Source organism: Convolutriloba macropyga, chromosome 1 (genome assembly GCF_964194025.1).
Source record: "Convolutriloba macropyga chromosome 1, txConMacr16.3, whole genome shotgun sequence".
Lineage (NCBI taxonomy): Eukaryota > Metazoa > Xenacoelomorpha > Acoela > Convolutidae > Convolutriloba > Convolutriloba macropyga.
Window position 1 is genome coordinate 84,798,481 of NC_134468.1, and position 26,968 is coordinate 84,825,448.

Here is a 26,968-nt window from a genome sequence, read left to right on the forward strand (position 1 = left end):
GTTAACATTTGACAATTCTGTCTACGTAACCACAGAAACTACCTGTTGAACAAAAAAATGTTTAAATTGATTTCAGATGTAGTTCTGGTACAATAGATTTTTAAAAAATTGGTCTTTAAATTTAATAAATTTTGCTTTTGGGAAGGGATATCAGGCAATTGATTCTAGTGGGTATCAAAGATAGCTTGTTGTTAGATTTTGATAGCCCACATCAACCCCGCTCCCCTTCACGCCTTACTTCGAGACTATTTTGAGTAGACTATTTCATGGTGTGAAGGTGGATCTTAAACTCAAAAGTTTGCACCCCCTTCCCCGCGCCCACACAGACACACTGCCCGGCCACACTCTTCCACCTGGCGATTTGAACCCCTCTCTTTTAACCCTACCCCCATCGTTTGACCCCACCCACCTCCAAAACTCTAGAAATAGCAGAAATTGAATTTGGCCCTCAGTGATGACATGCTCGTTCTGAAAATATAAGATGCAATTGGTTGGGTTCAATGATTTCATCGTTATATTTATGTGTATCTTTTGCGGGCAAATTGTTATGCAATTGATCTCTCTTTATCTAATGAAAATGTTTTGATGCCACCCAGGCTCGAACTGTGGACCTTCTGCGTGTAAAGCAGACGTGATAACCACTACACCATGGCACCTAGAATTGGCTGTTGAGTGCTTATTTGAAGACCTTATAAGGGGATTATTGAAATTGACTCTCTGATTGAGGGCACATAACGCACTGTTTGATGTGTGTGTGTGTGTGTGGGGGGGGCAATGGAAAAGATCCGATATATTTTTTGGATCTTTTCTGTTTGTGCCCCCCCCCCCCCCCCCCAGTTACAGAGCACGTGCCATTACATAGTAAATCATCATGTTAAAATAGGGCACGTGGCGACTGGGGGGTGCAAATAATATGCACCCACTAAGCTGGGGGGGGGGGGCACAAACGGAAAAGATTCTATTTTTTTTATTTTATGTGACTGACGATTGTGGTGTTACTGTGTAGATATAGTCATGGGTGAGTTTGACGACTATTTCTCCAAAGTACTGACCAACATTAACGACGTGGCCAGGTCCATTGGCTTTGGCTCAGCAGCATCAGTACAGGGAACAGCAGCAGCAGCCGGAGGGGGAGGATCGTCCCAACACACCACTAGCAACTTGTCTCCAAACAACAGAGCTGGCCCAGGAGGAGGAGGAGGCACTTCCTTCCCAACAGGTATCAGTCAACTTTTTCCCATGTCTTTCCCATTATAGCCCCCCAGCTTAGTGGTCATAAAAGGTTTAGTCCCCGAATCATAGTAAACATACCATAATGAGGGGCTATAATTTCGTTGAGGGGGAACTGTAATGGGAATGATCCTATTTTTCTTCATCGATCGCTGGGATCTGTTCCGTTGCCCCCCCCCCCCCCCCCTCCCTGTGTTTGTTATCCCACTCCGCGTTAATATGTGTTGTTATATAGCACGTTGACTATGTAAAAATAATATCACGGGCGCCTGGAGGCGTAAAATTTAATTGCCCACTAAGTTGGGGGAGGGGGGGGGGGTGGCAGAATAGATCCGATCGCTGTTAGTTTCGGATGGTTTGATTGCTTGCTCCGATATCATGCCCAAATATTTCCCACCGGCACACCCATATTAGACGTGGTGTAGTCCCCATTCGCACGTGTTTGATCGCAATAACAATATGTCATTTGGCCCTCAGCACAAAGGATTTGGGCTCTTTCTCATTATAGATCCTCCTCTCCAGGTAGTGGGGCTAGAACAGCGATCATTCCTTAGTGGGGGTCCTATTGGGGGGGGGGGGGGGGGGGGGGGGGGGTTTAATCTGCCAGACCCAGCTCTGTATTGAGTTTTTAGAGTAAAGAGCAAATCTTTGAGCATTAATTAAATTCGATGCTTTTTTCGGACATATATTATTGGGACATATCTCAACCGAATGGCATTGATTGACATCCCGTAATGAATCATGAATGCATGTCATTGACGGCTACCGTGAAACAAAGAACCTGTATGATGCGCGTTACCCACATTATGTTCCGGTCCCTCTCCGTTGCAGCTTTGGGTCAAATAGACCACCCACCAATAGTCAGTTATCTAAACAGAACAAAGAATAGAATAAAAGTTGCCTACAGACTTAAAAATAACAGACATAAAAATCATAACAAAAATCAGACATAAAAATCAGTAAATCGAATGAAATGGCTTTTCAGATCTAAACTGCTAAGCCTCGCTTTTGTAATATTCCCTCTTTAAAAGCTGCGAAGCCTTAAGCTGAGTAAGTATATCGCGGTGCTCGTGGTTTTTGTATTAGGACTCGAAGAGGAGTATTGGTTTTTTATGGGTCTTTTTTGTTTTTTACAGGAAGTAGTTCATGCGGCATTTTGACCTAAGAGCGAAAGTGAGGAAAGTTCTCTTGGTGAACAGATTTTTTCTGTGCTAGAGAAGTTGTGTGATCGTGCTCTGCGTCGGTGAATGCCCTATTGACTTTGAAATATTTTTTTGAGACCGGCGCATATAGATAAGCGTTCTTAGCCGTTTTTTTTCGTCCATTTGGCTCAATTTTTTTACTTGTAATTTGATTTTTTGTAGAAATGGTATTTGATCGATGCCGCTGTAATATTTAACTTTCTAAATCGATACCACGAAGTTTTGCATATCCTCATAATTTTTTTTTTCATTTGTAAAATGGGCACATTTCAACTTAAAAGTTCTGTAAGCGGACTTTTTTCTGAAAACTGAATGTATATCGCAACGTTCGTTTGGCGATTTGTGCATTGAAGAACTGTTTTGAACGCAAAGTCTTTTTGTTGTATAAAATTGTAAACATACAATTCGGTTTTTTGCAATCTTTGTCCAATTTTTCTTTGCTTTTTTTGGGTTTTTTTGTGGTGTTTGATTACTAGAAAAAGTCTCTTTACGCACCGTCAGGGATCTTAAATTTCTTTTAATATTCAGTGAATTGTTTTGTGGCATTCAGTCTTTGAATTTTATCAACAAAAATTCTCATCAGTGCAGTTTTAAAAAAAGTTTTCTGACATTACTTTGTGCAAATTTTCTTTTTTCCAATCTTTGAAACGTTTTTAACTTTTAAATCTAATCAGGTGAATAGTTATATAATTTTTCTTAGCCTCGAAATCTAATTTTTGAATTGTGTTTGTCTTTGTGTTTCATATTTTTTCAATTTGATTTTAGCTTCAAAAAGTGCAGTCCATATTTTCTTCGCATTCAAAACTTGATCATTCTATCATCATACTGAGATCAATAATTTTGGCAGCTCTGCTTTAATCAGTTGTTTAAAATATAATGATTTGAGCTTTTTCTTATGTTTATATTTTTTTAGTTTGCAATTTGCTGACGTGCCGTTTATAAATTTTGCTTGATTATTACTTTGTGGATATTACTGGGTTCGCTGTTTTGATTTTAATTTTTCGCCGTTGCAATATATGTTGTTTCTTTTGTCGTTTGGTTGAATATTTTAGTTTTTGCAACAGTTTAAACTCATTTCGTCTATGATATCTCCAACAAGAAAGAGTCTTATCTTGTATTTTTTTCTGAATTACAGTGACTTAACACAAAAAAATATTGTTTTGGAACTCTATATTTATTTTTCCTTTTCTTTGAAAGTTCGGTTTGGTTTCTAAGAATTTTACCTGCCTTATGCTTTCACAATTTGTTTTTTGGGTCACGGAGTTGGATTCTATCTTTTTCAGGTTGGTATTATGATTTTGTTCATGATAATTCATAGTTCTTGAAGTTTTTTTAGCCTATCGGCTTTTGACCATCCTAAGAATTTTGGCCCTATTTCAACGTTACTGAACGTTTTCAATAATATTAAATTTCACGCTATCGATATTTCATGTTTTTGTCGAAATTTGTACTTGTTTCAAATCTGTTCGTTTTTTGTATTTTAAATGAATGATTTCGTTAAGTGTTTTTATGTTAATTTTCTCATTATGTCAATGCTCAAATGTTTTCTTGGTGACAGTGGTGTAAGGTTTTCCAATTTTTTAAAAACTGATGAAATGAAGCGTTAATTTCAAGACAAAAGTAAGTACTTCCCGCTGTAATTACGATTTTGCTTGTGAAGTTCTGACGCTTCGAGTCGCTACGGAATTTATCAGGTTGTTTTAAATTCAATGAGCTCGAATTGTGATGGAATGTTGTCTGTTTCTAAGATCTGTTTACAAATTTAAATTGTTATCAGGCTGAAACAGAAAGTGGGGCAAAAAAACTGTTTTGTAGTGTGCAAATTTTTAACTACATCTTTGAAGTTCGCTTCCATTTTTTGAAGTTCGCTTCTGCGATAGTTGATTTTCGCATATTTACGGCTATTTACTTTTGATTTCACTTTTTTGTGGAAAAGGTATGATGCCCCGCAGGCTCGAACTGGGGGCCTTCTGCGTGCAAAGCAGCGGCGATATTCACTACATAATGGCACCCTTAATATTGAGCTGATTGATTTTGATGAAAATACTTCATTTCTAAGAAGTTTCCAGATCTATATTGCTAGGCCTCGATTTCTCTGTTGGTAAGATTCACTATTTTAATATAGCTAGCAAGCTGAGTCTAACTATCTTTCGGTGCTCGGAGTCTTTTTCTGACAAATTTTAGTTTTGATCACACAGAAACAGGAAGTGGAGTAAAAAAAGTGTTTGGCGTCGTAAAATTTTAACTTTTTTGGAGTTAGAAAATGGTAATTGAGCGAAGGTTTTGATATTGAACCATAAGTCACAGCTTGTTCAACAATTTGCGTGAAATCTTTGACTTCTCTCGGTTAGTTTTATTCTTCACTCATTAGTTGCTCAACAAATCAATCTAAAACGGGGACGCAAAACTAAATCAAAAATTGAAACAGCTTAAGCCCAATTTTAGATGCCCGCGACTTGAAATTGGTTCTTAGAAGTCTCATTTACCATCTGTAAAGCTGATTGGTACTAGCTCCCGTGTACCCCTATTAAGTAACAGAATATTGTCCTAACTACGGCCTGACATCCAAATTGTTCGCACTTTAAAATGATTTTTGTGGAATTCAATTTTAATTATTTTTGCTTTCAGTTTTTTCAGGTAATGAGGTGTTTTGTCAAAAATTATTTCGAGTTATGTCGCCGTCTAGTTGTTTAGTTCTAGAAGTTTGTAGAAATTATATGAGACCAGTGGTATTTTTTGAGATATTTTGCCTGGTCATTTGTTGATCTGACCCTTGTGTCCTCAAAGAAGCGAAAAACTTATAGAACCCTTCGGCTTACTAGATGTGCTCAACCCACGCACTTCCATGTTTAACCAATCTAATGAAACTGGCTAACGTTCGAAATACGGTGATAATATAGTTTTTACGACACAAAGAAGGACAAATTGGTCTGTACGTGTGGTGCAAACTCGATAAAAAGCTCCAATTTGAACAATTCCTCTGATCTCTACTAATTTTTGGCAAACATTTGAGTTCTGATTGACGACGGGTAATGTGAGGATATGATTTCAATTTGGCATTTTTGAGGCTAGTTTATATACAACTTCCTTAAAGATAAACGTTCCTCAATTATGCTAGAAAAATAATTGTAAAAGATTTGAAAATAAAATTAGGAACTTTAAACGTATCGTAAGAACAAAGATGACGAGGGATAGAGCAACGATTGATTATAGCGATCTCAAGTGGATGGGAGACGAGTGCAGAATGAATTAAAAGCATTTGTTTTTTTTCTCACCAAAAATAGGATTGGAAAACGGAAACAAGAGTCGATTATCAAATCATTTTTACCCTTAGCTGCCCATACTAACAAAAATTACGTACTGTATTGTATTAAAACATCAACAATTATGCTAGCTCTAAAGCCTTAGATCAAAAGTTAGCACATGAAAAATTTTTCTTTTTATATATAGCATTTTTCACTCAAAGGTTTTGTCCAAACTTTAAAAAAAAGAACATTGTTAATTTCCTCTGATACACATAAGAATAAAATGCAAATGGTAAAAGAGGCAATGTAAAGTTGATAATATAGTTAAGAATATAATATGCACAATGGGCTTCTGGGATTGTTCTTTTTTAGTAATTGCAGGCAAAACAAAGCTAAAAGTTTCATAAGAAAAATTAGGAAGACATTTGAAACAAGCAATGGAAACCCGGAAGTTTTAGTTTGTATGAGAAATGACCAGTAAACTGCTATCATTAGACTCTGGGGCAGCAGGCTTAGTAAGAAAAATCTAAACGGATTGAGATGAGAAACTGTGTGACAAGCTGAAGAAAAAGCTGAAAAGTTTATAAAAAGTAAACAATTTAGGGCCAAAGTATCATTCAATTTGATAAATAATCTTCTCTTAACTTTAATTTAATTTGGATTTTAAAACATAATCGGATTTGGTCTTATTGAACAAGAATAAGATCAAAATGGGATGAATTTTCCTCCTCTTGGGGGAAAAAACTGCAGTATACTTTTTCATTTCCTTGATATAAATTGAGTTTCTAAAAATCGTCCAATTGAAGTGTTCTGCGCTAAATAGACTTTTCTAATTATACTTCTTAAAACCTTAAAATGTAGTTATTGCTTGGGCAGAATAAACTGAACAGGAAAATAAACCAGCTGAGCGTATATTTCCTCTTATGAATAAGTGTATTGGAAGTATTGATTTAAAAAATAATTCAAACACAGCAAGTTATCATGCTTATCTGTTGTGGTGAATGCCCCTGGGCTATTTAACCTCTATGATATATTTTAAGCTTGCTTCTGAATCCTTGCATGGGTTTTGATTTGATGTTCTTTTGGAATGTTGATGCTTTGACTGAACGCCTGTATGTTGTTTAGACACGTTGTTTTTGGACAACGTGGCCTTTGATAATCCATCATCTCAAGAAAATAAAGGTATTGAAACTGCACCTAACTCAAACTCACAATCGCCGAACTAAAGAGTCATAACCTACTAATAGATTTAATTAACTTATTAACCTATTCTTCAAAATGATCCACTCACTAATTGTCTCTTTTTATTGTCTTAGTTGTAAGTAACTGCCGAAAAAAGAAGCTAGAAATTAGTTAATGATTTGATAGGTTTTGAACTGTAATGAAACGATACGTATCAACTTAACGTTTTTCGTTTCGTGGCTGTTACGCAATTTTCAAAGCATTGTAAACTTAGTCTGTAAGTTTAATTGAAAATGTTTTTGGTTTCATATTATCAGTCATAGATACTTGTCTACTGTATCAAATAAGTGTTTAGAGTATGATATTAAAGTACATTTTGACATGCTAGAATCGAATAAAATTTGCAATTGCCTGAAATATGGCGCGTCTGTTGTTTGCGACGACAGTATTATGTTAGTAGTGAAAATAGGGGCGGGGTCGACTGCACAAATATAGGCCCCTTAATTCGTTTTCCTCGAAACGGATTTTTGCATGTCTTCTGAAATAATATAATCGTAATTCTGACTTGGGTTGACCCTAGATTACAGGGTTTCTGAAGCTGTGCCATAGACCATACCTAATTTCGCTGCATACATTATTTCACTGCGGCAGTTTTATGCGTCCACTGTTCACTTTTCTTTCAACTTACACTTTTGTAGCCACACCACCTGTGAAATATTTTATTAGAGAAGCGGAACTATGGTCAAGTGAGGAGTTTAAATAACGGTCAATTCTGTTTCAGATACACCCAAAGTGGAGATTGAGCAATCAGGAGTATTTGCGGCCAAATATGTCGACAAAATGCCCGTAAGTGTCAAACGGGGGGTGATCAAATGATTGCATGATTAATTGCTCTCAACTCAAGTTTTTTCATCAGTTATTTGGTGCTTGTGTGTCTTTATGTGTAAATGTTTGATTGGTCAATTTTTCGTCCTCAAAACCGGGATGACTTGTTCAACTAAAAGATAGCTACTACGAAAGTCAAACCCCTTTCGTGTCATTTTTGAGAGCAATCCGGCTTAGTTATCATTGTTGTTAATAACCGACTAGTCTGTTATTAATGTCGATTTCTCTGAAAAAGGCATGCTCCGTCTCCCGGATTTGAGAACAGAAATCAGTACTCGCGTTAATATTCCGCACATTCTCAAAATTGCCAGCGTTTTTGGTCGTTTTTTGAGGAGTCTTATGACATTATTGATTTCTGAGAGGATTGAATTCTGCAAAATCTAAAACGAAGCGCATTTGTAGAAAACTTTGTGAGTAAAAACGTTATAAAAAGATTGTGTCCTAAAATTCTTACTAGAAAATATGATCTTGCATGATTTTGGAGTTCGTCATTTAGTGTAATAATAATCATTGAGTTTGTCTTAAGTAAAAAAAAAATACACACAGTGAGAACAAGTTTAGGTCGGCATCAACGATATATTCAAAAAACGTCAAGCAGAAAGCTTTCTAAGGCTTTACATTCCCTTTTCGTTTTTTTAAATGGTACGTTTTAAATGATACGTTTTTAATAGCCGCCCTCATCTTCTCAGCCGGCTCTAATAGCGCTCTTATTTTTTACAATTCAGAGAACTTGAAATGTATTTGGGCGCTGTCCTTTTTTCAAGATCTGTTCACTTATTTTCATGGTTTTTGAAGTCAAATTGAAGTGATGATTTTGGTCACGCCGAAACAAGAAGTCGATCAAAAAAAGCGAGTGGTTTTTTCGGCGTGGAATTTTTTTTGCTCTAATTTTGACGTCGAGGGAGGAAACGGTGTTCGAACAAAAATTCGCTATTGGTTTTGTTCACATAGGGCATTTCGACATGGACGTTTGCTGTTTTTTTTTCAATTTTTTTATCTAATTTTGTTCTAAATGGGTTTCCCAGTCCATTCATAGTCCATTCGAGGTCTAGTTTTTTTGTTAAGTCAATAAAAGTTCTTTGAATTGTTTCAGGACTTCCTGCTATGTTATTTCACTTCGTTGAACATTTTTTTTCGCTTTACCTTAGTTCACAGCTCAACATTTTACATAAAATCATTTTGACGTCTCTAGGCTAGTTTCATTCTTCGCTCATTTTCCTCAAAGTGCTTTTAAACAGCGGTTGCTCAGCAGAGCAATCTAAAGTGAACAGTATCATAAAGCCCAATTTTAGATATTCACTACTTGAACTTTGTTCTTATAAGTTTTAGTTAACATCTCTAACGCGTTTTGGCATTGATGCTAGCCCCGGCATCCTCTCATTAAGAAACCGGAGTATGCATAACTACGAAATCCAATCAAAATAGTTTTACTTTTAATTTGTTTTTGTTGAACACTAAATTTTTAATTGCTCTCAAACGAAGTTTGTAGCAATTATATTAGTCCTGTTGGTCTTTTTTTTACGCGATTTTTCGCTTGACTGATTTTTCGTCTGACGCTTTTGACTTTTTGTCCTCAAAAACGGGATAAACAGGTAGCGCCCAGCGGGCATTAAGTGCTCTTAGAGCTTTCAACCCTGTTTCACAGCTCAAACTTTTTGGAGACTCTCAAACGACCGCTCACCGGTCGTTTGAGAGCAATTCGCCCGACGTTAGTCGGCTATGTTTATCATTCTTTTTCTGTCTGTTTCTCCAGTCCCAATCGGTGTTATGGGAATCAATGGAGGCTATTTTGCGGCAATCTGTGGGATATGGTTTTAAATCTTTTCAAATTTTTTCTAACTTGTTAATTTCAATAATCAAGATAATCATTCAGCTATTTTTACTAATCCCTTTTAGCAGTTCTTTATGGGGTCATGTGACATGCATGCTTGTTAGGGTATAATGAAAAGCGAGAAGTATGACAAAATGGACGCCAGCTCTGAGGGAGGCAAAAAGAGCAAAGAGGCCAGGCAGACCATGCACCTTGTAATGTTCGCATGCATGTTCCTGGGATGTGTGGTGGGAACGGTTGTGATCTCAATACTGAGGAACAGACACAGAAGAGGGGCGACTGTGGGGGTGTGTGGGAGGAGCAACCGCACTTTCGTCAGGGTCGATAGCAACCCACACCCTCTGAGCCCAGAAGACAAACATATTAACTCTCTACAAGTGAACGGATACTACAACCCTATTTACAAGTTCTTTGACGACCCTCAGGACACTTAAGCAGAAGCTTCTCAAACTAATATTTGATTATTTTTCCACTACCCCCTTCTCTTCCTCCATCAGCGCTTTCACGCCGGTATAAAGTTTAGCTATCAACTATTTCCCCTCCTTCCCGTTAGTAAGTTATAAATTATATTTATAACGGACCTCTGATGCATTTTTATAGCTAGAAAAATGTAATTAGATTGATGCATATAATAACACACAGGATTTGACCATAAAAATTGTTTGCAATCCAAAATCGCGCCTGGGTCTTACAAAGTTCATGGGGTTTATAGGAAGCAATTTTTTGGTCACGGCAGGGAGGGGAACCCTCTTAAAAAATTCGAGTTACCTAAACTGATTTAAACTGCTTCTCCAAAACTGAAATTTTAAATTCGAGGATTGAAATTAGTTGAAACTCTATTGATCGAGATGTACTGATTATGTTTTAGTCGAATAATATACGCTTGTTTTTAAGCCGTGATTAAATAACAATTCTGTAAGCAGCTGCAAATTTTCCTTCAAATTAAGCAAATTTCATGCCAATTATAAGCCAATTTCCCAGTATGATTATATTCTTCATTATATAAACTTAAGTTAGATTGACATTATTTTGTTTGTTATAAACTTGCTTGGAAAATTAGAAAAGTTACGTTTTTTTAAAGTTTAATTTAATTTTGCAGCTGTTTATACATTGCAATCAGACTTTATAGGACGTTTGAAAACTTGGTGTGAAATTTATGCATTGTTTGGCCAATAAGCATATTGTTGTATACTACTTTGAAATTGATTACTTTTCAGTTCTTCAATAGAACAGCAGCTAATCACTTCTTTTGACTATTTAGATACTTAGCTATTAAATTTCATATAGTCGTCCCAAAATGTCGGCATCGCCTCTGATAATGTAAATTCACAAATCTCACATTTTTAATTGACCTTTTCTCTGTCAGAAGTTGAAGTATATATTGTGATATAGTAGTGTCAACTCCGTTCTATTTGGGGTGAAATTAGTGCTTCTATATTTTCATACTAAAACTGCAAATTATGTGATATATCAAAATTATCATCTGAACTATTTCTCGATCGCGTGACCCGAAAATTTAATACGAATTATAGTTATCCCTATAAAGTTGCAACGCTGCCGAACGTTTCAAAGTTCAAATTTTAAACATGCAGAGATCAGTTTTTTTCGTTGTTCATTTGCATGTCGGGAGTTTTTCGAACTTTCGTTTGTGTTGCAACTTTATGGTACTAACGATAATATGACAATTTGAACGGTTCCGAGTTCATTTGGGTTAAGAGTCTCATTAGAGCTCAAGTTTAATATCAATACAAAATTTTCAAGAAATTTTTTTCAAAAAAAATTGTGAGCAAATGAGAAAAAGTTCAGTTTCTACTTAAAATTTGAGTATCATTTTCTGAAGTTTCCTTTAGCAGTTGATGTTAAATCATTCAGTTCTATCAACTGCGGATTATTGCGTTGTGGTGTTCTTAAAAAATGTTGAAAGTATTCCTGCGCATTTGAGAACCCATAATGATGAAATGGGGTAATTTTAGTGTCACTTAAATTTAGACGTGATTATCTCATGGACAATTTATGAGTTTGGTTATACCTTCAAACTTGTAACAATTTTTTGCCGCTTAATTGGAGGAATTTTGTAATTGTAAGAGGGAATACTTTTCTATCGATCCGACAATCACCTTGAAAATAATACTAGAACGATAGTGTTCCATCATTTGAACCCCCTCCCCCCGCCTCCCCTCTTTTGCACCTTCTGTTTTAGTTGATGTGAGTTGAATTAATAAATAGTTGGTTGCTCTGATTAGGCAACTGAGATTAGAAAAGAGCAGTTGTGTACATGATTAATACAATATTGTTGTTTAGTCTCTTCTTTCTACTATTCTGATTATAATACTCTTGTAGGAACCGTTTCCTCTCAATCCCCCCACCCCCACCAAAAAAAAACATTGCAGAATTTTAAACGCGATATTAGATATTAGTTTTTGGGCTGAATTTATTCATAAGAAGTTGGTGAGTGGAATGTGTAAACACTACTAAATAGGTTATTCAAATCGTTTATCAAAATTTTTCCCATTTTTTGTTGTTGCCGTTGGATTTATTAATAAAGGGATAACCGATATTATAGGATATTTAAATGGTTATCAGGGGTAATGGAAAACGCGTGGGCTGGTTTGTTCACACAGGGGCACTCACGGGGTGTATCGGAGGAAACGGAGCCCACTTTTCGCTTCCTCTCGCGGTGTCTATTGGGTGCGTGGGAGGAGGATTGGGGTGTGTACCTTTAGCAGTGTTTAGATGGCATTTTATCATTCATCATCGGTCAATTCACATTTCAGTTCAATACTTTTATAATTAGTTTTAGCCTTAAGTTCAGTGACATGCAGTGTGTGTTTACTTGGAAGAAAAATATAATAGTCTCTCGTTTTTCTTCTAAAACTTTCAGAAGTTCTTTCATTTTTTGTTTGAAGATCACAAAGTAATAAGTTAGAGTTCTGACGATCTTAGACAAACATCATTGATTTAATCTTTCAAAACGCAAGGGAACAAAGATTTTAAAAGTAATTTCAAATCTTACAACTCAAAAGATTACAGTATTCATATCTTGAAAATTTCAAGAAAATGTTTTGTGGAAAATGAGTATTTTACGTGCAATTCTGGAATTCTGTGGCGGAATAAATACACACAGTTGAAGTGAACAATCTGCTATTGCACGAGATATTAATTTTAAATTAGAAAGAATTTATTAAATCTCGGAAATTTAGACAAATGTTGTGTATACAATAACGTATTAACCATGAACACAAAAACATTGGTAATGTAAGCTGTAGAGCAACGTTTTCTGTTTTGAGAGGAAAAGATTTTAGACTATTAGTTGTGCGGAACTCAAATTGAAGCAATTCTGGAGTTACCTAGATGGCAACATTCTTAATGTGAACAGTCAATTTGATATAATTCTAGAAGATGTAAAACCACTTCAGTTGTCGATTTTTAAGCAATAAAACGTTTTTCAGGAAAATAACAAAAGCAATCCAGCGCAAAGAACATTTATCGTAATCACACAAAATGTAATTTTCATAAGCAAATTGCACAGATCCGGTTAAACGCTTGACAGCAAATAAATAAGTGACTGTTTATCAATCCTTTAAATTTTTAATTACTCTCAAAGTTTTTTAGCAATTATTAATTGCTCTCAAACGAAGTTTCTAGCAATTATATTAGTCCTATCGGTCTTTATGCGATTTTTCGCTTGACCAATTTTTCGTCTGAAGCTTTTGACTTTTCGTCCTCAAAAACGGGATAAACTGGTAGCGCCCAGCGGCCATTAAGTGCTCTTAGAGCCTTTCAGCTCTGTTTCAGCTCAAACTGTTTTGGAGACTTATACGTATACTTATGGCGTGAAGGGCGGTTCTTAGAGGTTGAGACCCCCCCTCCCCCCTTGTTGACCGCCCACCCCCACTATTGCCTCCAACCCCCCCCCCCCGCCACCGCGCTGTTGCCCCCCTCCCAGCCCAGTGTTGCCCCCACCCCCCCCCCCCCATCAGCCCCCGGTGCCCGCCGTGGCTAGCTACTGACGAAGCCAACCGCTCGCCGGTCATTTGAGAGCAATTCGCCCGACGTTAGTTGGTTATGTTATTAGTACTGTCGGTCTCTTTAATGCAATTTTTCGCTTGACCAATTTTTCGTGTGACGCATTTGACTCGTCCTCAAAACGGGATGAGCAAGTAGCGCCATGCGGGCATTAAGTGCTCTCAGAGCCTTTCAGCTCACTGTTCTTCAATTATGCGATTCAAAAAAATTTGGAGATTTATACTTATGGTGCGAAGGACAGTTCTTAGAGACTGACTTCCCTTCTGTTCCACCCCCCCCCCCCCTGTTGCCACACAATTAGCCCGCTGGTGACCCCCCCCCCCCTGCGGTTTCTCACGCCCCTTCAATTAAGCTAAAAAATAGCCTCACTGAAACCCAGTCATAGCAATTAAAACCCAATCATAGCCTCACTAAAACCCAAACATAGCCAATCTACTGACGAAGACAGCCGGTCACTTGAGAGCAATTCGCCCAAATCGGTTATGATTCTTATTTTAAACGTGCTGGACAATCTAAACTTGTACCAAGCAGTCTCAGTCTGGATCAATAAGAATATTTTTGTAAAGTTATTACAATGGAACAAATGGCACAAAATGATCAAAAAATTAATCTGGCAATTTATTTTTTAGCAAGTTTTTAAATTTAGAATGATTTTCAACCCTTTCTGCGTGTTACAAACTCCCCATATTTGTTTCATTTAAAAACACCTAGAACAATCAACAGAAAATCAATTTGAAAAAGAACCTCATTTCTTGGACTTTTTCTGTTGTTTCTGTTTCTTACACCCCATAAAGGTCCATTTCGTGGAAACTCAGCCAAGTCGTTTTGTATTTTGGATAAACTGCCCCGTTTTAAGGTTTCATGTCTAGCTTAATTGCTCATATACCAATGCAATAGATTTTTCAAATTCAAAAACGTTTTTCTTATGGTCCTTGTGTATTTTTCGGCTGTATCAAATAGTTTTTCTTATTGAAGCGCAAAAAAATTTATCCAAAAAAAACCCACAAAAATAAATCAGAAAATAAACAAAATTTTCAATATATTGGTCTTTTCCAACTTCTCTAGAACAATTGTGTAAAAATTTGTTGTATATTAGCTTTGTCACCAATTTAAAAATTTGTCTACAAAGTACTATTTAGTTCCAGAAATTTGAAAACAGATCTCAATGAAGAAGAATAAGTGATTTTTTAAGTTCATCATCCTCTGATTTTTTGGAGTCAATGATTCATTATTTTTTTTGATTGAATTGCAAATCTTATGACCTTAAAAAAACAGAAAAGTTTTTTCATTTTATTTGTTTAATACTTGTCCTTATAAGGAAAATTTTTTCTTTGTTTAAACTTGAAACAATTTTTATATTTCAATATCATTATAATTTTACTATTAATACTTTTGTTTTCAGTTACTTTAAAACAAATATACATCCCCTCAACCCTTTTTACCGTTTTGTTCGCTTTTGTGTGTTACTTATAATTTTTTAAAAGCAACTTCCGAATATTAAAATTAGCCCCGCAATGCTAAACGCTACAAATAGACGTTTTTTTTATACAAAGCGACAAGGTTGAGTTCCCAAAGAAATCAAGTATGCTGAGGCCCGAGATGAACGCGAGAATGAGCGTCATGCGTTAAAAATCACATAGTGTGTACATACAGCGAAAAACAAAGAGAATTTTTACATTGAAAGTACAAAAGTCAGGACATGAGCGCATAAAAATCTGAACATTGACACTCGAAAGTCTGTACCCAAAGGCACGAAAGTCTGAACATCAACACATGTACGTCAATAGATAAACGGACATAAATCTTGTAATGAACGCAACGATTTTTAGTCTTGTTGAAAAATCTAATATCTGATAGCGTATTGCACTCTTGCTCAAGCCTACCCATTCAAGTGGCAGCCGTCAATAATCAAAGCGGAAAATCACAAGAGTTAAAAATAAATGGCAAAATTTTGAATGCAAAAAAATTAGCACTCAGTCCTTTGCTATGTGCATAAGCCCAGAAAATTCATGTACAACCAATAACATGCAAGTATATTACAATAACCGTTTCATGAGTTTTTTATTTTAGGTTTGAATTTCGGCCATTGGCTCTAAACTGCGCCATGTTTCAGGTATACTGAGCAATTTTAAACACATTGAAGGGTTTTACTGGCTTTTCGTGATTGTGATTTCTTGCCGTTGCATACCTCATGATTTTTTGTCGTTATGTTTCGATGACTCTGTCAATTATGAGATCTAATCACACAAAGTAATGTTTAAAACTGGCCAAACAATATTTTACAAGAACGTTGGAGTTTTAAAAATAATACATTTTATTGATCGTGTCACGAACGAATTTTTCTCAGTCTTTCGTGTTAAAAAAAAACCCTCATATGTGGTTCCTTCAAATACACCAAGAACAATCAAAAAATTATAAAATTGAAAAAGAACCTTCTTTATGAATTTTTTTCTGTTGATTTTGTTTCTCACACACCACAGAGGTCCATTGTGTGAAAACTCAACCATTTCAGTTTTGTATTTTGCTCAAAAGGCCCCTCCTTAAGGTTTCAGTTCTAGCGTAAAGGCTTAAATACATTTGCAATAGGTTATCAATAAAAAAATTGGTATCAATAAAAAATCTTTCCAAATTCAAAAACGCTTTTGTGATAATCCTTGTTTCTTTTGGCAAATGAAATAGTTTTTGATTGTGAAGAGCAAAAAAAGTGAATCAAAAGAACTAGAAAAAAACCTAGAAAACTAATAAAAATTTTCACTTTTTTGACCCTTCCACCTTCTATAACAATTGTGTTGAACATTTGATAATCATTAGGTTTGTCTCAAAAATAAAACTTTGTCCATAAGTCTGTATTTAGCTCCAAAAATTGAAAAATCAACAATTTCAAAGAAGAAGAGTAGGGGAATTTTCTTTTTTTTTTCTTCTAAAATTCATCGTCTTCTCGTTTTTTGGTGTCGATAATTCATTAAATTTTTTTGTTTGAATTGTAATCTCTTCACCTGCAAAAATATGAAAACTTAAAATAAAAGAAAAAAATCCAACTCAATTTTTTCAGCATTTTTTTCGCTTACCTGTGTTCCTTTCAAAATTTTAAAAAAACTTTTGAATACTAAAACTAGCCTCGCAATGATACATTCTGCAAAAAGAAGTTTTTTTTCTAGCCACTGCCTAAAAAATTGAAGTCCTGACTGAGATAAGCGACAACGCTGAGGTCTCAAAAAAATCAAGTATGCGTCATGCGTTAAAAACTACAGAGTATGTAAACAGCGAAAAATGCGCAAAATTCTGACATTGAAAGCACAAAAGTCAGGACATGAATGCACAAAATTCTTAACATTGACGCATAAAAGGCTGTACATGAAAGCACAAAAGTCTGGAGATCAACGCATGTAAGTCAAGAAATAAACGGACATAAATCTTGTCATGAACTCAACAATTTATAGTCTTGTTAAAAAAAGTAATATCTGTTGGCGAAATTTAAAACTGACCAATTATTATTTTTTGAGAAGAACGTTGGAGTTTTTAAAGAAATACATTTTTATTGATTGTTTCACGAATTTGTTTTTTAGTCTTTCGTGTTAAAAACTTTCCATAGCTGGTCCATTCAAACACATCAAAAACAATCAAAAGAATATAAAATTGAACCAGAACATTCTTTATGAATTTTTTTCAGTTGATTTTGTTTCACAAACACCATATAGGTCCACTGCGTGAAAACTGAACCATTTCAGTTTTGTATTTTGCACAAGGTGCTCCGCCTGTTTTTATCCGTTCTAGCCTAAGTCCTTCAATACATTTGCAATAGGTTATCAAATAAAAATTTTGTTCATCTTTCTAAATTCAAAAAATTTTGTTATTATCCTTGTTTCTTTCTGCAAATCAAATAGTTTTTGATTTTGCAGCGCAAGAAAATTAATCCAATTATTTAGAAAAAATATCCTGGAAAATAAATTAAAACGTTCACAATTTTTGAGATTTCCACCTTCTAGAACACTTGTGTTTAACATTTGATATTCTTTAGGATTTCTCAAAATTGAAAATTTGTCTACAATTTTCTATTTAGTTCCAAATATTAAAAAATTAACGAGTTCAAAGAAGAAGAGTGAGGTAACTTTTTTTCTTCCTTATAAATTTCATCGTCTTCTCGTTTTTTGGTGTCGATGACTCATTAATTTTTTTATTTGATTTGAAATATCTTTACCTGCAAAAATATAAAAACTTAAAATAACAGGAAAAAAAATCCAGCTAAATATTTTCACCTTTTTGTTCGTTTCCCTCTGTTCCTTTCAAAATTTTAAACAACTTCTGAATACTAAAATTAGCCTCGCAATGATACATGCTACGGAAAGACGTTTGATTTTCCTATCAACTGCTTTAAAAATTGAAGTCTTGACTGAGAAAAGCGACAACGTTGAAGTTGCAAAAAAATCAAGTACGCTGAGACCCCAGATGAACGTACAAAGGAGCGTCATGCGTTAAAAATTGTACAGTGTGTAAACAGCGAAAAACGCGCAAAATTCTGACATTGAAAGCGCAAAGGTCTGGATACGAGCGCAAAAAATTCTGAACATTGACGCACAAAATTCTGTACATGAAAGCACGAAAGTCTGGCATCATCCCTTGTGTGTCAAGAAAGAAACGGACATAAATCTTGTCATGGACGCAACAATTTTTTGTCTGGTTAACAAAACCAATATCTGATGGCGCATTGCATTCTTGCTCCAGCTTACCCATTCAAATGGCAGTCGTCAAAAATGACAACGGAATCCCACTGGAGCTCAAAATAAAAAGCAAAAGTTTGAATGCAAAAATAATAGCACTCAGTCTTTACGTTGTGCATAAGCCAAGAAAATTCATGCACAACCAAAAACATTCAAGTATATTACAATAGCCGTTTCATGATTTCTTATTTTAGGTTTGAAATTGGACAATGGCCTTTTAGAAAATCGTTGGAGTTTTGAAAATAACACATTTTTACTGATTGTTTCACAGATGTAATTTTCTTAGTCTTTCTTGTTACAAATTTTCTGTCTATGGTGCCTTCAAAACTATCAAGAACAATCAAAAAATATAAATTTGAAAAATACGCTGCTTCCTAGAAATTTTTCTGTTTTTTTTCAATCACACCATATAGGTTCGTTTCATGAGAACTCGGCCAATTTTGTTTTGTATTTTGCATAAAATTCTTCACTTTAAGGTTTCAGTTCTAGCGTAATTGCTCAAATACAATTATGGAAAATTCTCTCATAAGAAATTTTTATTTGTTTCAGTTTCAAACAGTTTGTATTATTCAATTAGTCTACTTGCTGATTTGATTTATAATTCCACTTGAAATACTATTTTTACAGTAACTTTAACACAACTTCATATCCACAACAACCCTTTCTGAATGTTGTTCTTTTTCCTGTTTTTTTCAGTTTTTTAAACAAGCAAATTTTAAAATTAGCCTTGAAATACTACATGCTACAAAAAGATGTTTTTTTTTCTACGCACTGCTTATAAAAACTTGAAACCTTGACAGAAAAAAAAGAAGTTGAGGTCCCACACAGAATCAAGTATGCTCAGACCGAGGATCAAAATGCGATGGGTTGGCATGCGTTCGAAGTTACACAGTCTGGAAACAGCAAAAAAAAAACAAAAACCTGACATTGAAAACACAAAATCCTGGACATGAACGCACGAAAGTTTGGACATGGACGCACAATAGTCTGCAAATGAAAACACAATATTCTAGACATCAATGCACGTCAGTCAAGAAATTAACGGACCTAAATCTGGTCTTGAAAGCAACAATTTTTTTAGTCTGGATAAAATTACTAATATCTGATGACTTATGGCACTCTTACTCTAGCGTACATATTGAATTAGTACCCTCAATGCTCAAAACTAGAACTCACTATAATTCAAAATAAATAACAAAATTTTGATTGCTAAAATATTAGCACTCAATTTTTGAGCTGTGCTTAAACCCTGAAATTCATGTAGAACTATTAACATCCAAGTTTGTTGCAATAGTCGCTTCAAGACTTGGCGAATGTAAGTTTTTATTTTAGCACTAAACTGTGCATTGTTTCAGCGATACTCAGCCATTAAAAGAACCGCGGAGAGATTTACTGTCTTTTCATGATTGTAATTTTTTTCCGTTGTTCACCTCTGCCTAGCCTTGGTTGCCGTTGTTAGTAGGTTTTGTTGGGCATCGATTTATGTGAAAGAACTGTTTTTTGTGTCCCGGAGTAGAACGAAAGAACGAATAATTAACCACAAAAAAATAGAATTGAGTCAAAATTAGTAGAAGAAGGGGAATATAGTTGAGCATAAAACTGCTATGTCCTGAAGCAACTGCGGCACGTGGATGATCAAACTCCTGCTTTGAGTTGGACTTCGTATACTGATGTATGTTGTCAATTTCCACATATTAATGTTTCTCTAATAATGCTTTTTCCTTCAGTTTTCCTTGTATAGTGTGTAAACAGCGAAAAACGCACAAAATTCTGACATTGAAAGCGAAAAGGTCTGGATATGAGCGCACAAAATTCTGAACATTGACGCAGGAAAATCAGTACATGAAAGCGCGAAAGTCTGGCATCAACCCTTGTGTGTCGAGAAATAAACGGACATAAATCTTGTCTTGAACGCAACAATTTTTAGTCTGGTTAAAAAAACTAATATCTGATGGCGCATTGCACTCTTGCTCCAGCTTACCCATTCAAGTGGCAGCCGTCAAAAATGACAACGGAATCCCACTGGAGCTCAAAATAAAAAGCAAAAGTCTGAATGCAAAAATGTTAGCACTCAGTCCTTTACGTTGTGCATAAGCCAAAAAAATTCATGCACAACCAAAAACATTCAAGTATATTACAATAGTCGTTTCATGATTTCTTGTTTTAGGTTTGAAATTGGACAATGGCTCTAAACTGTGCTCTGTTACAGGGTTACTGAGCCATTTTAAACACAGTAAAGGGTTCTGCTGGCTTTCATGATTAAGATTCCTTGCCGTTGTGTATCTCATGATTGTGATTTCTTACCGTTAAATTTTGACGACTCTGTCAATTTGAAGTCAACTAGACCAAGTAAGTTTTGAAGCGAACCAAACTTGCTTTTAGAAAATCGTTGGAGTTTTGAAAATAACACATTTTTAATGATTGTTTCACAGATGAAATTTTCTTTGTCTTTCGTGTTCCAAATTTTCTGTCTATGGTGCCTTCAAAACTATCCGGAACAATCAAAAAATGTAAATTTGAAAAATACGCTGCTTTCTAGAAGTTATTCTGTTTTCTTTTTTGAATAACTCCATATAGGTTCATTTCATGAGAACTCGGCCAATTTCGTTTTGTATTTTGCATAAAACGCCTCACTTTAAGGTTTCAGTTCCAGCGTAATTGCTCAAATACAATTAAAGAAAATTTTCTCAAAACGAATTTTTTTGTTTTAGTTTCAAACAGTTTGTATTATTCAATTAGTCTACTTGTTGATTTGATTTATAATTCCACTTGAATTACTATTTTTACAGTAACTTTAACACAACTTCATATCCACAACAACCCTTTCTGAATGGTGTTCTTTTTCCTGTTTTTTATTTCAGTTTTTTTAAACAAGCAAATTTCAAAATTAGCCTTGAAATACTACATGCTACAAAATGATGTTTTCTTCTTCTACCCACTGCTTATAGAAACTTGAAACCTTGACATAAAAAAAAGAAGTTGAGGTCCCACGCGGAATCAAGTATGCTCAGACCGAGGATGAAAATGCGATGGGTTGTCATGCGTTCGAAGTTACGCAGTCTGGAAACAGCAAAAAAAACCTGACATCGAAAACACAAAATCCTGGACATGAAGGCACGAAAGTTTGGACATGGACGCACAATAGTCTGCAAATGAAAGCACAATATTCTAGACATCAATGCACGTCAGTCAAGAAATTAACGGACCTAAATCTGGTCTTGAAAGCAACAATTTTTTTAGTCTTGATAAAAATGCTAATATCTGATGACTTATGGCACTCCTACTCTAGCGTACATATTGAATTGGTACCCTCAATGCTCAAGACTAGAACTCACTATAATTCAAAATAAATAACAAAATTTTGATTGCTAAAATTTTAGCACTCAATTTTTGAGTTGTGCTTAAACGCTGAAATTCATGTAGAACTATTAACAGTCAAGTTTGTTGCAATAGTCGCTTCAAGACTTGGCGAGTTTAAGTTTGTGTTTTGGCACTAAACTGTGCACCGTTTCAGCGATACTCAACCATTAAAAAAATCGCGGAGAGATTTTCTGTCTTTTCATGATTGTGATTTTTTTCCGTTGGTTACCTCTGCCTAGCCTTGGGTGCCGTTGTTAGTAGGTTTTGTTAGGCATCGGTTTATATGAAAGAACTGTTTTGTGTGTCCCGGACTAGAACGAGAGAAAGGATACTTAAACACAAAAAAATGGAATTGAGTCAAAATTAGTAGAAGAAGGGGAATATAGTTGAGCATAAAACTGCTATGTCCTAAAGCAACTGCGGCACGTGGAGGATCAAACTCTTGCTTTGAATTGAACTTCGTATACTGATGTATGTTGTCAATTTCCACATATTAATATTTCTCTAATAATGCTTTTCTGGTACAGTTTTCCTTCATTTTTTCTGGCTAACGAAATCGTCTCAAGATTTGATTTTGTTTTGCTATACGTAATTGAGAAGCTGTAAAACCATTTATTCCGAATTTTGACGGTATTGGCTGGTCTCGTAATATGTTCATTTTTTGAGTTTTCACGCCTTAGAAGAATATCAATCTGTCTTTGCGCAAGAGTCCTCCTCCAGAAGAGAAATTTAAAACGGCATAAATTAGGCGACTCCTTTTGAGAGATTCCGTCAGATACGGGGCCAGAGAAGTCCAGAAAAGTTTCTGCAAGAAATATTCTCTGTTTGAAAAGATGCTTAAGGATAATCTGGCGGAGACTTGACTAGGGGGAAACGTCAGAAGCCTCTTTCAAAGCCTAGGAAGTAGCGTGCCACTTCTGATTCAAATGGATTGCGGAATGTTCTTGATTCTCTGTTTGATCCTGGCTTTGATCAACTGTTCCGTTAAGAATTCGTCGGTGATCAGTGATGTTTAAATCTGTAAAAAGGAGAAAATGATAAACTTGATCGTCGGGTAATTTAATTAATTATAATTAATTAAAAACTATAAGGTGCCTTTGCAAGTGTTTTTTGAACATTCTCTTAGTTTGCTATCTGATGTACAATTGATTCAAGTTTGTTCTTCTCTGCATGCTTGTTGTCATTTATTGCCAATCGGACCTAAGTGTTCCTATGCTAGGCGAGTTAGATTCTTGGTTTAACTTTTGCTTGTTATACCATCGAAGTTCCATTAAACAAATTCTCAGTGCTCTGTTTTGTGTTTTTTGTATGTTAGTGTTGACTGTTTGCGATTGGTTTATCATATACAGATAAGAGTTTGCATATACAAATAAGGTCTGGACCCAGACTTCTACAACAAAAGTAAGCTCTCTTGTTCGTTATTCAGGAAGCTCAGCCGCCATACTTGAAGGATTCGCTTGTTAGTTCTGGCGATTGTGGTTCTACAATGTTCGTTTTGAGGCAAGGCGTCAATTTCAATCAAAGCAACTTAATTGTTTTCACTTCTTCAATTTGTTTTCTGCTGATTTGAAGCTTAGATTTGTTATGTAGATGTTTATTGATGAGGAGAATTCAAATCTCTACAGATAAATAGGTTCTGGAAGTTGTTGTGAACTTTTTCATTTAGATTCAGGTCCTCAGTGGATGAATTGTAAACATTGATTATCCATAATTTTCCAATGATTGGTGTTTCCAAGATCACTCCGATTATATCTAATGCTCGGGCGTGTTTATCTCTAAAGCTTGTGTTTTGTGGATCTAATTGGATGACCTCTTTAACCCTTGTTCCTTTCTTTGCTATTATAACGGACCCAAGAAACGGGCCCTGCTTCCTATTGTTTCGGAAGCAACAAAGAGTTTGCATGTACACAAATTTTTTGAAACCATTGAAAAAGACAATGTCAATGTTTTCTTGATCAATTGTTTCTTCAACATAGTTGTAGTACCTTGTTGTTTGAACAAGATCATTCATTTAATCTTAAAAAACGAGTATGTCTGAGTTTGTTACAACATAAAAATTTACAGTTTTCATATCTTGAAACATTCACGAAAAAATTGTTCAGGAAAATGAGTTTGGACGTCTGAGAACACAAAATACTAATTCAATTGAAATAAACAGTCTGTGACAGCATGAGATTATAGTTCTAAATTAGCAAGAATTTCTGAATCCTAGGAAATTTAGACCAATACGAATTTCTGTACAAAATTTTGCTAGCCATGAACGCAAAAACAATGGCGATGCCAGCTGTAAACCAACTTTTTCACCTGCAACGCTTTTTTTTGAGAGCAAAATTTTTTTTTACAACCAGTTTTGCAAAGCTCAAATTAAGGCAAATTTTCTGGAGTTAACTGGATTGCGAATATAATATTGTGAACAATCATTTTCATATAATTTTAGAAGATGTAAAACCACTTCAATTGTCAATTATGTTCCGATAAAACAAATTTGTTTCAGAAATATAACTATTCAATCAATTGCAAAGAATTTTTATCTCAATCAAACAAAGTGCATTTTGCATAAAAAAATTGCAGCCGTCAGTTTAAACGCTTAACAGCAAGAAAATAGATTAATTTTTATCTCTCGTTTTTTTCTCTTTTAAAACGTGCTGGACTGTCTAAATCGGTAGCAATCATTCTGACTTTAGATGAAGGTGAAATTTTTCCTGGCAACAATTTTACCAAATAGCACAAAATGATCAAATAGTTTAATCTGCCAATTTCTTTTTTGACAAGGACTAAGATTTTAATTAAGTTTGATTCCTTCTCTGAATTTGAAGAATTCCGATTTTTCAAAATCCAAACAGAAAATCAAAGCGAAAAGCAATGTTTAGATAAAAAATCGAAGACAAATGTTGAGATTAAACCTGTTAAGACTTTTTCTAGAAAGTGTACTAAATTTTCTGTTTATTTACTAATTCGCGAAGTTAGGTTCCAATATTTGATGGCTTCGTCAAATTAGAGTCAAATAAACAAATTATATTTTAATGACTTTTAAAGTTTTTTGGAATACTGTTGCAGTTTCTAACATAGATCACAATTTTTTGATCGTTTCACAAATGCAATTTTTTTAGTCTTTTGGGTCGAAAATTCCCCATAAGTGGTTCATTCAGCTAATTATACTCACATAGATCCTTAAATTAACCGGGAAAGTTGCTCTTGGTTATATTTTTGCGGCGGCTGAAAACAACACAAAAGAGAGTAAATTATAGTTAGACCAAAACTTCTGCGCAAATAAAGTCAATTATTTTGAAAAGGACCAAAATAGTTCTTTCTTAAATTGGTTGCATTTCCTGCTATGTTTTTGAATAACCTTGAATGAAATAATTCAGTCATTTCAATTACCAAACAACTAAAAGCACTCAGGCTTAAAAATTAATTACCGCAGATGCGCAGAAAATTAAAGCGTAGAACGTGAAATTGAAAATTATCAACTACATCAATGACAGTCAACAGAACATATTCTGAAAAAGAACCTTGAAACTAGGATTTTTTTCTGATCAAGTAAAGTTGTTGTTTCTCTTTCCAATTTCAAAAACATTTTTGTGTTAGTCCTTGTTTTTTTCGGTGGAGTCAAATTGTTTTTTTTTGAAACACAAAAAAGCGTATCTAAGAAACCAAGAAATTAACTCAGAAAACCGACAAATGTTATACACCTCTCGAACAATTGTGTTAGAAATTTGTTGTACATTAGGTTTGTCACAATTTTAGCGGTTTGTTCACAAGGTACTAGTTATTTCCAAAAAAGATTTTTAAGAAGAATAATAATTAAATCTACCTTCTTAATGTTATACACTTTAATATAATTTGTTCACTTCATTATAACTATAAGTCATTTTTATTACCCTTTCTTCACAGTTACTTTTATACAACTTTATATCCACCTCGAACCCTTCACCATTTTTTTTCCTTTTGTTGTTTTGCTTGCAATTATTTAAAAAACTTCCAAAATTTAAAATTAACCTCGAAATGCTACAGAAAGAGGTTTTGTTTTTTCCCTCAATTCGTAAAAAATGAAAGTTTGACTGAAAAAGCGATAATGTTGAGGTCCTAGACGGTATCAAGTATGCTTAGACGGAAAATGGACACACAATGTCAACGTTTTCTAGGTCAATCGATTCTTCAACTTGGATGTAGTACCTTGTGGTTTGAAATACCGGTACTATGGTGGCACAGAGCTAAAAAATTGAAAATAACATCATTCATTTAATATTTAAAAACGCATATTTTCGAATCTGTTACAGCGTGAAAATTTATAGTTTTCATATCTTAAAACTTTCAAGAAAACATTTTTCAGGATGATTGTGTTATTTTACGTACTTTACTGAATTCAGTGACCACAAAATACTCATACAATTGAAGTAAACAGACTGCGATAGCATGAAATACTAATACTAAATTAGCAATATTTTACTAAATCTAGGAATTTTAGTCCAATAGGGTTGTGTTACAAAAACGTATGAACCATGAAAGCAAAAACAATGGTAATTCAATCGGCAGAGCAACCTTTTCATCCGCAATGTTTTTTGTTTTGAGGGGCAAATGTTTTTAGAATCAGTTTGCGAAGCTCCAACTGAAGCAAAGTTTCTGGAGTTAATTGGGTTGCGTCTTTTTTTTGTGGACAGTCAATTTGATATATTTTTAGGAGACGTAAAACCACCTCAATTGTCAATTATGTTCCAATAAAACAACTGCGTTGCAGAAAATTATCAAAAGCAATCAATGGTAAGGAATATTTTTCTCAATCAAACAAAGTGTATTTTGCATAGAAAAATTGCAGCCATCAAGTTAAACTTTTACAGGCTAAGAAAAAAGGGACTTTTTATCTCTCGTTTTTTACCTTTTGAAACGTGTTGGACTGTCTAAATCTATAGCAATCAGTCAGACTCTAGATGGTGATGAAATTTTTTCTGGCAACACTATTACCAAGTTGCTCAAAATGAATAAAAATTAAATTTGATTTTTACTTTTTAGGCAAGGTGTTAGGTTTGAAAAAATTCTGAGCAACTTCTCTACAATTGAAAATTTTTGCAATTGGACTTTAATTTAATTACTCACAAAGATAGGTTCTATGATTTGATGAGTCCGTCAGTTTGGAGTCAATTAGACAAAGCACGTTTTAAAAATGTTCAAAATAATTATTAGAATTTTGTTGCAGTTTCCAAAAAAGATCAAAAATATTCTGAATATTTCACAAATGCCATCTTCTTAGTCATTTGTATTAAAAACTCCCCAAATCTGGTTCATTGAGCT

The 26,968-nt window shown here is 34.7% G+C and overlaps 1 protein-coding gene and 1 non-coding gene across 2 annotated transcripts in view; one reads left to right on the top strand and one right to left on the bottom strand.

The window, feature by feature from the left end:
• Nucleotides 1-10,209, top strand: part of LOC142352975 (uncharacterized) — a 41,950-nt gene extending 31,741 nt beyond the window's left edge. The window contains exons 4-7 of the mRNA XM_075405179.1: nucleotides 1,007-1,219; nucleotides 6,803-6,859; nucleotides 7,641-7,705; nucleotides 9,680-10,209. Coding sequence (XP_075261294.1) covers nucleotides 1,007-1,219; nucleotides 6,803-6,859; nucleotides 7,641-7,705; nucleotides 9,680-10,009 — 665 coding nt within the window. The 3' untranslated portion in view covers nucleotides 10,010-10,209. The remainder of the gene's footprint in view (nucleotides 1-1,006; nucleotides 1,220-6,802; nucleotides 6,860-7,640; nucleotides 7,706-9,679) is intronic.
• Trnav-uac (transfer RNA valine (anticodon UAC)) lies at nucleotides 584-656 on the bottom strand. Its single transcript has one exon. It is a non-coding gene; the product is annotated as a tRNA-Val (tRNA).
• Nucleotides 10,210-26,968: the final 16,759 nt, after the last annotated feature.